Here is a 13924-nt window from a genome sequence, read left to right as displayed (position 1 = left end):
ACGACAAGCTATGACCTCTGACCCAAACCTTTGACCGATGAAAAGCCAGAACGAGGCAAGTAATACACGTGTTTATCAAGCTGAAAGTCCTCCGTGAAGCTATCCGCCGAGAGGACCAAACATTCCCTTTCAACTCAAATCAACGACATAAAAGTAATTGATAATGGTAAGCTTATCACTTATGTACAATTTAGGATGGATTGTGCTTGATCTTCTCTCTCACAAACCGTCTTTTAAGGGTAAATCAATGAGATGATATTTGTCTGAGAGAGAGAAAAACATGGCGCCAGGCCTCAAAACGAAAAGGGCCGTTGTTCTTCTAGTCCGTGTTTAGTGGCAGTCAACCCACTGTCGACAATTAACCATAACTATTAACTTTGACGTCAAAACAACACTGTTCGCGGAGAAGAGGGTTGCAGTAGTGTTTTTTTTACAGTACAACTAAAGTGCAGCATGTCCATGATTGGTGGAAGGGATTAGCTTTTGTATGGCCATGAAGGTGAATTGCCCAATATAATATGCATCGAATATGTGTTGTTACACCATCAGTAATTGCTAGTATTACCCATTTCTCCGTGGTCAGGCACTGAGCATTGTTACTTTTCTGCAATTTCGGTACAAAAATCGACAGAAAGAATCTTGAATTTTTTTGAACAAAATAAGCTTGTTTTCGATTGAAAAGAATGGTTATATAAAAAGGAAACTAAATAGAGCCTAATTTGGTGTTTGTATTTATCAAGTTATGTAAATTGATTATAAATTTGAAAAAAAAAAATTAAAAAAATGATTATCTTCAGAGTTATGATGATTTAAATATGAGAAACCATAAACCTGCGAAGGACTGCGCCATCTTGCTATAAAAAACTCCCTCATGAGGTATAAACAGGAAAGGTAATAAAGCATGATGACGAAATAGTATCTGATTAAATATAAACAACTTAGAGAGCCATAGTTGGCTGGACTGGTGAATTGACTTCTAGTCTAGGTTGTTTCAACTTTTACGTTAATGTTATTTACAAGCGTATCAACATACAAACATTATGGATGTGCGATTGATCGAGACAGGCATTTTGTTTTTTGTTGTCTAACTGTCTAATAAAAGCTGTTTCCAGTACTGCACTGTGCTTGCAAATTATTTCAAAGTCTGGATGCTGAAGTATCGATCCATTTTTGGCTTTTCGAAAGCTACTACTCAAAGAAATATGGATTACTCCAGAATTGCAACATCGGGGTTCATCCTGAGTAACTGACAGAATAGAAAGGATGCAGGGTTCTCCCCAGAAAAAATGCATAGCGCCGGGGCTAATTTGCATAATAATTTGCATATCATTTACATATCTTTCCTTCATTGATTAACAGAACTTATTTACAATTATGAATATTAGTGAGCTCAGTCACAGGGCAAATATTTTTTTTAATGGAATCAACACATTATGTTTCACAATTTAGAAGAGTTTGAAACATTCTCGAAATACAAATACTGCAGACTAAAAACAAACACAAATACATTATTGTTGCAATTTAATTGTTTTGTAAAACGTTGAAGGAAACGCATTCAAAACGTTAAGCCAGACTTATGTTCACGAATCTCATAATTTTATTCACTCCAAAAACATTCTCCTTCAAAAAATCGATCACGTAATTAATTGACGTATTGTTGTAATTTATTATTCGTACCATCAACTTCTAAAACGTTTACAATTACAGTAATGAGCGAACAAATAAAGCTTCAAAACGATCATCAAAGTTACGACGTGACATAACTTACTTGGCCATGTTATACACCAGTTATAGCAATAATTCCTCAACAAATTTTACTTCTTTTTTTTTTTGATATGAAATGTAAGTAAAATCCGACTTATTTTTATCGGGAGCGATTATTTTTGATCACTTGATCGCTTCGGTAAAAAAAAACAGACCCGCCATGATGTTTGTGAAACATTAGCATGTGTCCTTTGACCCGATGGGTCAAGAATTCCATTAACCAATCAAAATGCCGCATGGTAATGCCGGTAAAACCCGAAGTTTTCCGAATGGTAGTGATCATAAAAATTACATTGCGGAAGTAAAGCGATGTCGTAGCACGATGTGTTGGCATCGATTTCAATTGAAAACTGCATGACAGCTTTCGAAAGAGGTGATTTGCAATTTTTAAAAGGTAAATTAGGTCTTGAAAAAAGAGTTTTTACATGATTCGCAATGATAACAGTTCAAATGTATTTTACCAAATCACGCAATAAACACGTTGTTTTTTTCTTGAGTAGCGTGAACTGATCGTGAACTCCGATTTGACCATGTTATATCGAGGTGAAATTGATTTTGAAATAATTTTAGCTTTCAATCTAGAGACTGTGTCTATCGCAGAAAGTATTTACTTACAAATAAAGAGGTGCTAATTCCACAATTTTGACTATGCGCTACGCATCGTGCGACTAGGTCTATTGTTTATAAATTATAATCCACGACTGGCAGGATGCGTGTCGGTCGGTACGTAATTATACCAACAATCAGACAATAGTCCTCGTCGGAAGCATTTCCGTGGTGGTCACTAATTTTGAGTGACGGTTGGGGCCGACCGGCGTAGCGAACAAAGCTTTTTCACATCTGATATTGGCATGTCAAATATGAAATCAAGCGCCGAGGTGGGAACACATAGCGCCGAGGTCCCAAGTGAAGCGCCGAGATTCACAGGTATAGCGCCGCGGACCTCGGCGCTAAAAAGCCCTGGGGAGAACCCTGGGATGTGAATGCTGTGTACGTTCACCATGCACTCTGAAATTAATGCGAGTTTTCTCATAAAAGCACGAACCAAACTACCATGCCAATCACAATTATTATGAAATTAAACACACTTTTTAGACGCATATTTTAAAGAATATCGTCGACGCCCAGTAAAAACATTGTGGGCTTATAATCGTGAATGCCCTCAACTCGATAAATACCTAGTAAAAATAAAGGGATGGGCTTCATACTCGGGTGGGGGCTTACGATTGGGGAAGTACGGTACTTTAACCCAATTGGGCTTCCACTCTCAGAATACTGTGGTTCAAACGCATAATGCTCTAACCCAAGTTCTAAAAAGCACATTGTGCATATAAAAGTTGAGTTTATACTAGTAGTACACAATGCTTGGCAGCATGAATGGCTATGTACAATGGCGTATACGAATGTGATCAGATACTAAAACGTCATAGCTTTGAAAAGTACCCGGATGTTAAATATGTTCGTTCGTTATTTATTCCCCTCCATGAATGGCCTCCATGGTGTTTTATAATAATTGTAAGCACTTCAAATGGCCTATCCAAGCTACAGTTATAATTAAAACAAAATTAAACCGCTGCAAAATTATTTCGAATACAGTTTAGAATATACTGTGGAATACTTTATTTTCGCTGGAATTAATTTTCGCTGAAAAGGCTTTTTGGGCGTTTTGCTTGGAATTTATTTTCACTGATTTTTCATGAGTTTAATGTGAAATATAGGAAAAAAAGTATATTCGCTGGATTTTATTTTCACAGAATCATCTCTTCAGTGAAAATAGCGAAAATAAATTCCAAGCGAAAATAAAGTATTCTACAGTACACAACTATAAATTAAGGCCGCATTTAGGTTCACTTTAATTGTAACCCCGGATGTATTTTTACATGTTAAGTTGAAAAATGAACTTTTGAAATGGATGATGCATTGATATCATGGTTCATGGTTGTCTTGTTTCAAAATTTGTTATTGAGACAAATAGTATATTATAAATAAAAAATCGGGAAAAAATTAATAATAAATATATTTGAATTTTTAGCCCTCAAGTGACTGGGACTGACTTTTGCGAACATTTCTGCCCCTGTCAATAATGTTGTCTTTTTTCAAAAGCAAACATTTTGGCCGCTGGTGTTTTGCGTGTTATTAAAATGATCTTGTGTACCGATGTTAAAATTGAAATGATCACGTCATACTTATATACATTTTCTAATAACCTGTACGTTACAAGCATGGTTTATAATAATGTATGAGAAGTAATTAAATAAACGTGCAGTGTTTGCGATGTAAGAGATGTAAGTTAAAAAATATGATGTCTTGTAACAAATTTAGTGAATAACTATAAATACACCACGTTTGTTAAAGTATGAGACTCCATACAAATATTCAAACCAAAAACGTCAGGGCCAGAAATGTCTGACCGATCTATCTTACAATTAGTTCAGCCTATGCTCCTGTACGAATTAAGATAATCAGATGTTTTTTTCCATATCAGTTTGACCTAGTTGTGTTTTCACATGCAGGGATTTGTATTGAATACAGACTAAGGAATGACAAATCTTACTAAGAATATAAAAATCTCCAGGCCTTTTAACTTGGAGTTCTTAGTAGAGTGACCATTTTTAGGTATATGGTTATAAAACAATAACAATGTAAACGCAAAAATTTTTAAAATAACAGGAAGTAGTACAACGTCTCATGATAAAGTATATGCATGCTTATGTTGTGAAATGACTCGTCATGGATGTAATAATAAATCTTTCAAAAAAGACAACAAATACAATGGTATTTTATTATCATGGGTCATCTCGGAGGGCAATTAGTTCAAGCTAAGTGTTCATGCATATTTCATTGTCCCATACTGAGACTCAGGACCTGTCTTAAAAATGTAACAGATTTCAGATTTAGCTTGTTGCTTGCGTTTTCTTAGCCTGTTCTGAGCATTGGCAAACATTATCTTAGGATGGGCTAATGTTTTTGGCCCGTGCTAGTGAGCTAAACATGAACGCAAATATTTTTGTCAATTAATTTCATGTAATGTATATTTCTTTACATTCTCTATGAGGGTTTTTTGTGGGAATAGTAGTTATAAAAATTAATTACTATTTGCCAAGTTTTCTAAATAATGCAGTCAAGTTAAGTTTGACCATTGCCTGCTAAAAGCATCAACGGATAGTGGAAATGAATAAAAAAATAATGCTCTCAGCAAACGTGCTCACATCCACAGAATATCTACGACATACAACAACAACATGGAGATTTAAAACTCTTGGTGATTGTATAGTTTGAAGATTATATCAATTCCACATATAAAATGCTAGTTTATTTTATTCCTATAGGCGACTGTAGAGGAAGTTAATCCCAAAGCTTATCCACTGGCTGATCCACAGTTAACAAAAGAGATTCTTGATTTAGTTCAACAAGCTTCAAACTATAAACAGCTGAGAAAAGGTGCTAATGAAGGTATGTACTTGTTGGTATTACCGTAAAAACCCGCAAATAAGCGCCACCCTCAATTAAGAGCCACTCAGTGAAAATTTGTTACATTTGACCCTCCATTAAGAGCCACCAAGAGTTGAGTGGTTTTGTCAATAAGAACCCTGAAATAAGCGCCAGTCGCCCGGTTGTTTACAATCAGGCAGACACAAGCTTGTCGTGCCTCACTTCCACCCTGCATTGTTTATTGCCCCACAGAAGGTGAAAGACAAATAAAGTTTATCCCCATAACTTGCCTGATGTCCTGTGTAATTGAGAACGGAAGAATGCTAGACGAAAGAAATGAACTGAGAGCGTGAATGTGACTGTCAACTTGTCCATTTTATATTTCTGACACACAATCGACCAATTCACAAACTATTCAGTAGTAACTACTAGTATGTTTTTTGCCGAAACACCGAAGGATCACGTTGAGATAATAATCAAAATTGAAGTCGAATGGATTAGTTCCACAAACTTGCGCGATCAACTTGTCTTACAGCAAAGTGAAGTCTATGTGACCTGCTGACCCAAATATTTAAATTAGCTATTTGTGAGAATTGAAAATAATCTGAACTTGTACCAATCAGAAAATGCCTTGTAACAGGCCTGGGCTTTCGTGAATGATTTCGTCTCTCCGATTGGTCACAGGAAATTATTTTTAATACATGTAATTGTTACTTTCTCGGTATCGTTTCGTATTTGGTTATATAGGGTTTGACCCTGTTTGCGTGGACTATGAAGTACGTGAATATCATTAACATATCATTATAAGCTGGCGTGATTATGAAACAGGAAATATAAACCAAACGTCTAGCGCAATTAAAACAATGCCCAAGTACCCAAGCTGTAAAAATCTATAGAAAAACGTGTTTTTATTTATTGTTTTTGCCATAAATACAAGTGATTGGGCATCATTTTCTTCATTCGTTCCATGCTTGCTTTGCAAGTATGTCTTCTCCAGTCGCTGCTGGTCAGATCAATTCTATCCGAAACTATTTTATATAGTCACCAAATCAACCACAACGCCAGCCACAGCCACCCAAGTTATTCCCAGTTTTCAAGAAAAAAGTTTGCCGTACCAAACTTGGTAAACAATTGTACAATGGAAGTACAAGTGATTCGAGTGTTAGGGTCAGACACTGAAAGTGCTACCAAATCGGACTTCAGGCATCGCTACACATTATCGATGAAACGTTGAATCGTCGTATTTATTTGACATTTGTTATTCCCATAACAGTATTTTTACAGAATAAATTTATTGCAATGATACATCATTAATAATTACTTGTCTATTTTGGTTGTGTGTGTGTTTGCCTATCCCCTTCCCTATTTCACAATGAAAAAGTTTGATGACCCTGGTTTAAGAGCCACTGGCTACAAAGTTGTCAACATGTTACCTCAAATAAGCACCACCCAGAAATGAAAGTGTTACAAAGTGGCTCTTATTTGAGGGTTTTTACAGTAGGTACTAGTTTAGTAGTGATTTGCCTTGGCTGAACAAAATCACAACTACCGTAAAAACCCTCAAATAAGAGCCACTTTGTAACACTTTCATTTCTGGGTGGTGCTTATTTGAGGTAACATGTTGACAACTTTGTAGCCAGTGGCTCTTAAACCAGGGTCATCAATTTTTTTCATTGTGAAATAGGGAAGGGGATAGGCAAACACACACACAACCAAAACAGACAAGTAATTATTAATGATGTATCATTGCAATTAATTTATTCTGTAAAAATACTGTTATGGGAATAACAAAAGTCAAATAAATACGACGATTCGACGTTTCATCGACAATGTGTAGCAATGCCTGAAGTCACGTTTCACTGACAATGCGTAGCGATGCCTGAAGTCTGATTTGGTAGCACTCTCAGTGTCTGACCCAACACTCGAATCACTTGTACTTCCGTTGTACAATTGTTTACCAAGTTTGGTACGGCAAACTTTTTTCTTGAAAACTGGGAATAACTTGCGTGGCTGTGGCGGGCGTGGTGGTTGATTTGGTGACGATATAAAATAGTTTCGGATAGAATTGATCTGACACGCAGCGACAGGAGAAGACATACTTGCAAAGCAAGCATGGAACGAATGAAAAAAATGATGCCCAATCACTTGTATTTATGGCAAAAACAATAAATAAAAACACGTTTTTCTATAGATTTTTACAGCTTGGGTACTTGGGCATTGTTTTAATTGCGCTAAAAGTCTGACAGTACAGCTTTGGTTTATATTTCCTGTTTCATAATCAAGCCAGCTTATAATGATATGTTAATGATATTCACGTACTTCACAGTCCACGCAAACAGGGTCAAACTATAGCCCCACCCCTATATAACCAAATACGAGACGATACCGAGAAAGTAACAATTACATGTATTAAAAATAATTTCCTGTGACCAATCGGAGAGACGAAATCATTCACGAAAGCCCAGGCCTGTTACAAGGCATTTTCTGATTGGTACAAGTTCAGATTATTTTCAATTCTCACAAATAGCTAATTTAAATATTTGGGTCAGGCGGGTCACGTAGACTTCACTTTGCTGTAAGACAAGTTGATCGCGCAAGTTTATGGAACTAATCCATTCGACTTCGATTTTGATTATTTTCGGCACGAGAGCCCTCTCCAAACTAATGCCAGTTATTTTGTTACTTCCCTGAACATTTGGTCTCGAATCACCCCAAAACGAACGTCTCAAATGAAATGCAAAAAATAACCCAAAATCACGATCAGCAAGAGTGGGCTGCGTAATCATTACATTCTCACAGTCGGAGCTACGTCACGATCCCTCAAACGTTCCGGATTAACACCTCTGTTTTCCCCCACGCTAACCAAATTTCCCCCACGCTAAGGAAAAAATCTTTTGTTTTCTGCTGACTTCCTGTTCCGGTCCGTCTGTGAGAATGCATTTTCGATACCTCCGATTTTCCGATAAAGGCGTTCTAAAATCGTGACGTTCTTTACTTGGTTATAAAGACAACATTGACAATGAATATCTCAACGTGTCCTTCGGTGTTTCGGCAAAAAACATACTAGTAGTTATTACTGAATAGTTTGTGAATTGGTCGATTGTGTGTCAGAAATATAAAATGGACAAGTTGACAGTCACATTCACGCTCTCAGTGCATTTCTTTCGTCTATCATTCTTCCGTTCTCAATTACATAGGACATCAGGCAAGTTATGGGGATAATCTTTATTTGTCTCACACCTTCTGTGGGGCAATAAACAATGCAGGGTGGAAGTGAGGCACGATAAGCTTGGTGTCTGCCTGATTGTAAACAACCGGGCGGCTGGCGCTTATTTCAGGGTTCTTATTGACAAAACCACTCAACTCTTGGTGGCTCTTAATGGAGGGTCAAATGTACCAAATTTTCACTGAGTGGCTCTTAATTGAGGGTGGCGCTTATTTGCGGGTTTTTACGGTATATTTAAAAATTCCATTTATGTTCTATTAGTAGCACAAATGATTACTTGAATGACTGGTGTGGCTATGGTGAAAATAATTTGTATTTTTAATGATCATGGATACAATACACTCAATTGTTTGTTTCATGTGCTTCAATTAGACATGTGCTTCTATAAAGCAAATCATTATTTACTCTGACATCCAGTTATTGATGTACTTCAAATTCATTCCTGCATGGTAGTGCACTGCTTTGTCTTCTCATTCATTCATTGTTTTATTTTCATTTTAGCAACTAAAACACTGAATCGTGGTATAGCAGAGTTTATTGTCATGGCGGCAGACACAGAGCCATTGGAAATCTTGTTGCATCTGCCTCTATTATGTGAGGATAAAAATGTACCCTACGTTTTTGTAAGATCCAAGCAAGGTAGGGATTGGTGATAAAAAATTGGTCTTTTTAAACCTGGAGTCTTATGGTTAAGACTGATGTACTCTCAGGGTACGTTGCCTTTGGCTTTGGGAACAGGGATTGCTTCTATGATGCAAATGTCACATTAAAACCGGTCAAAGTCAATATTGTTTTGATCTGTATTTGTCCATCTATAAAGATTGTTTTGGGCCAAACACAGCTGTTGATTTGAACACACCATTGTATTGACCCCTATATGTAATATTGACATGTTATAAGTGGTGTTCTCACTGGACGAAATAAGCCGTTGTCACAATGCCTTTTATTTGAGAACGTTGTTAAAATGTGTGTGTGTGAACAGAATACTGTGGAATACTTTATTTTCGCTGGAATTAATTTTCGTTGAAAAGGCTTTTAGGGCATTTTGTATGGAATTTATTTTCACTGATTTGTGATAAATTTAATGTGAAACATAGGAAAAAAAGTATATTCGCTGGATTTTATTTTCACTGAAACATCCCTTCAGCGAAAATAGCGAAAATAAATTCCAAGCGAAAATAAAGTATTCTACAGTACGCCGTTGTCACACTGGCTCTTGCACAATGCAATGTGCCGTGTGAACATAATACGACGGCTAAACGCCCTCTATCACCGACTTATTTACAGAAACAAAACAAATGCATTCACCAGAGGGGACGCCATTTTGTCGACTGACCATATCATTTGTTTATTGACCTTTCTGAGATACTAGGGCGCAAAACACTGGTGTTTTTACTAAGTGAAAACGCGAGCAAACAATTCAGCAGATTATCTAATATTTGCACAACAAAAAAACAGTTTTAACACCGGCATTTTTTAGACGTATGAGAACGTAGCTATATTCCATACAGAGGCATGTACTCTGTCAGTACAACTTCCAGGAATGATGTATTGAGATTTATGGTTCAGATATTGTATACAAGTTGTATCACAGTCGGAGCCAAACATTCACCACCAGTCTTGCATAACCAGCTATGTATTCATATTGCAAACATCTAGGATACTGGACCAATATTGGCCTCTGCCCTTCAGCAACTGTTGTGATTTGCATATTGTTTCTGTACTGTAAATTATTATTGAGACACAATATGGACTTCAGAGGAATTAATTAACGCATTTCTTTTTTAACATTTCAGCTCTGGGCCGTGCATGTGGTGTATCTCGTCCGGTCATTGCTTGCTCCGTCACTATAAACGAAGGATCACAGCTCAAACCTCAGATACAAGCAATACAGCAGAACATTGAGAGACTGCTTATTTGAGAGTCCCTATTTATTCAAAAAGAGAAAAAAAATACATTTATGTATATCTCAATTCCAGGCTTAAATTTTTTTTTAAATTCTGTTTCTTTTAATTTTACATCATATTGTTGCTAATACCATTTGTGATTTTTTTTCCCCATGAGTATTACATCTTGCCTCCCCATGTATTTGAATTTACAAACTGTTCTCAAATAAAAACACAATTCTAGAAAATGGACTAGAAGTTAAAAAGCATCAGTTAAAATGCTTCTACTGGTGTGTCAATACCAACAAATTTAAATTTATTTTTTCACAATTTAATGATTTTTCAATATCAAGAGCATGAAATTGTGAATTTAAAATTTGTGGACAGGCAGAAATGTAATTTGTATTTTTTTGGAAGAGTGGAGTGAACTTTGGGTGGCTGCTCTACTGTTGAAACAACAAATTGTTTTCAAGAATTGACACCACCACACCCAACAAAACTTATTCTTTTATCATTTTGATCATGTTCCTTTGACCAAAAAAAAATATTTTTCTGCATTTTAATTAAACTGAGAAGTATTAAAAATTCTAAGTTTACACAATGAATAAATGATCAACATTCATTAAACTCTTTTGTACTTGTCACAGATAATTGTAATCATGATTGTAATGTTTTGAAATAAACTATGATAAACAGAAATTGTAATATTTTTTTTAACACCCAACTACCCAATATAATGAGAATTTCAGGTGATTCCCCTTTACTGAGAACCGGTATACTGTAAAATACTTTATTTTCGCTTGCAACTAATTTTTGCTGAAGGAATGATTCAGTTAAAATAACATCCAGCGAAGATACCTTTTTCCTATATTTTACATTCAACTCAACAATCTGAAAATAAATTTCATACTAAACGCCCAAAAAGTCTTCAGCGAAAATTAATTCCACTGGTATTTTACATTAGCAGATTGCTATTTTATCACTTGGAAGCAAATTAGTGAAAATAAAAAACTGTATTACCCCCTCCCAGTTTGGTTTGCATGTAGGTCATGACAAATCTGAAAAATTCCTGCCAAAGCGTACAGCAGTATTCATGTGTATCTGTCCTTGAGGGAGATGAACATCAATCAGGCTGGATTTCGTGGTCGTGCTAAATAAAAATTATATTAATCATATAATTTAGCACAAAAGTAAATTGCCAACCAAACATGCATGTTTCCATTAGGAACTCTTAGCACATGTTATTGTATTTTTTGTGTGAGCAAGGACTTTTCCAAATTTGGGCAAAATTCAAATTTACCATACAACATTTGATTGCATTCATAAATTGTCTGCTCATAAACTACCAGTAGTCCAGATGTAGGTACCAATATATATCAAATTTGGTCAAAATCTTTTGCAAAATTCTTGAGATTTTGCTTGCACAGACTGAGATGAGAATATGCATACTAACTACTTAATATGCAAGGATGTGGCTGCAAAACTAAATTCTGCACAGCACGGTAAATTTGAGGTTTTGCTTACACAGATGTTTGCTCATTATCTCTTGGTAGCACATTTTTTTGAAAATATCAGGTTTTAGAGATTTTTGCTTACAAGACGCCCCAAACTCATCTCCCGTGTGTGCTTTGTGCACATGAGGATTTAAAAGCAAAAAAACTAGTTTAAAGAATTGTTTCCATATCGAAAAACAAAACTGTCCCAAATTTGCCAGTCTTCTGATTAAGATTGTCCAAATCATTCAGAAGTGTATGTAATTAAAATGTTTCAAGGTCTAGTTCAGATCCATAGTGGTTTGAAAATTTCCTAATTGATTTTAGGTATGCAGGTCACTACCAAAAGTCTAGCAAAAGTGAACACCCTAATAGTTAGCTGTGGGTCCATAACTCTTCTTGTGATGGTATTTTAATCATTTCTGGTACATTTGGTGTCATTAAATTTGTTATTTTCAGACATTAGGATTGTCGACACAAAAGGATTGTGATTCATCCCCGTGATAACCGAATATCAAGAAATCATTCATTGACTCCCAAACAGTTCAAGGGAAAGTCAAGGTTAAATCTTAAAATTATATTTGATGAATTAATGTTGCCGTACTCGCAGCTGGTCCTTCATTTGCTTTAAGGTCAAGTCACAGAACATAAATAACTGAACGGAAGATTTGATTAATTTTAGAAATGTCATAATGCATGAAGGAAATAATTCAGTCATCTAAACTTGAGTTTAATGAACGCTGTTATATTTGAAGACATTGAGACTCGGACTATTTTTTACGATATTTTGAGTATGTTAAATATGTTTGAAAAACATGATATGATTTATTGTGAAAGTATAAAAACAGTAAACAAGAGTATTAATTTAAAATAAGATAAAAACGCTAGTGCGTGCGTGCTTCGAATAAGTTGCGAAACTAGGTATGCTACTTGCTACATAAAGGTAAATCTCGGAGACCATGCACATTTGCTGCTAACGCGTGTTTATTTTACGATTTTTTATATTGTTCCCACAGAAATAAAATATCAAGCATAATTATTTAAAGATTAAACCGGTTTCAAAACTTCAATACTGTATAAGTGTGAAACAAATCTTTATGGCCAAGATAAAATAGTGCAGTCAATGATAATAACTGTTCAAGCTTAATCAGGTAATTCAGTCGATTGTCGACAAATGTTCTTCACTGAAATAATATTTCATGATATATTAATGAAGCTATAATACAAGTTAATTACTACTATATACTCTGTGTGAGTGTTATTTCATAAGTTTGCTTTGTTAGCCATCGCGATGTCGAGTTTTACTACCAAAATGATAGTGGACATCAATATACTAGTATGTAGTTGTTTTTTTATTCTTTATGAGCAGAAAGTCCAAACGCCGTTATGAAAACTGTTTAATATTCATGGTAACAGCGGCGAAGGGGCGGGGGCTGAAATCGTCAACTATTGTGAACGAATTATTATCCCATAATAAACGCTCACGGGTACCATCTAAAAAGTCATCCAAGCATTGATATATTTTGCTTCAATTGACACATTCTTTAAATGGGCACCTTCCAGTTAAGATTAATTTTACAATAAATTTACTTTCTGGATTAAAATAACAATGGATAACAAAAGATAGATTAACATTGTAAACAACATAAACAATAGTGTCCCATGATTCTTTGGTGCAATCCATGGGATTGAGCGGTTCCCCTTTAATTGTACGCTCGCGTAGACAATTGCCATTACCACGGGGATAGTTACTCTATTGTTTCAGCGGAAACCACGCGTGGGAACCATTTTCATGCTTCATTGTAAACAACCTTAACTCATCTTTGGCAATCGCATCACAAATTGTTATTTTATACCACGGGGATAGTTACTCTATTGTTTCAGCGGAAACCACGCGTGGGAACCATTTTCATGCTTCATTGTAAACAACCTTAACTCATCTTTGGCAATCGCATCACAAATTGTTATTTTTATCTACTTTTATTATATTTTCACAAAAGTATTCAAAAGTGAATTACGATTACAATAAAAATATTGTTAAGATTCTCTCCGAAGACGTGAAGAAGATATGGTACGGAACCTATTTTAGTTCAGACTAAATAATTCCCCTACAGCAAATAAAA

At 35.5% G+C, this 13924-nt stretch overlaps 1 protein-coding gene across 2 annotated transcripts; it reads left to right on the top strand.

The window, feature by feature from the left end:
• The first annotated feature begins 15 nt into the window (after positions 1–15).
• LOC100371232 (NHP2-like protein 1) lies at positions 16–11007 on the top strand. 2 transcript variants are annotated; one of them, XM_078005572.1, is made up of 4 exons: positions 16–55; positions 5094–5217; positions 8924–9061; positions 10219–11007. In XM_078005572.1, exons 1-4 carry the CDS (start codon positions 38–40, stop codon positions 10341–10343), a joined length of 405 nt encoding a protein of 134 aa, XP_077861698.1. In that variant the 5' UTR covers positions 16–37; the 3' UTR covers positions 10344–11007. The 2 variants fall into 2 exon arrangements, with proteins under 2 accessions (XP_077861698.1, XP_002741224.1); XM_002741178.3 differs by having other exon boundaries at positions 26–166.
• Positions 11008–13924: the final 2917 nt, after the last annotated feature.

The sequence above is a fragment of the Saccoglossus kowalevskii genome, chromosome 8, assembly GCF_978046115.1.
Source record: "Saccoglossus kowalevskii chromosome 8, keSacKowa6.1, whole genome shotgun sequence".
NCBI classification, from domain to species: Eukaryota; Metazoa; Hemichordata; class Enteropneusta; family Harrimaniidae; genus Saccoglossus; species Saccoglossus kowalevskii.
Note: the sequence above shows the minus strand (reverse complement) of the source record. Positions and strands in the feature narration are given on the sequence as shown.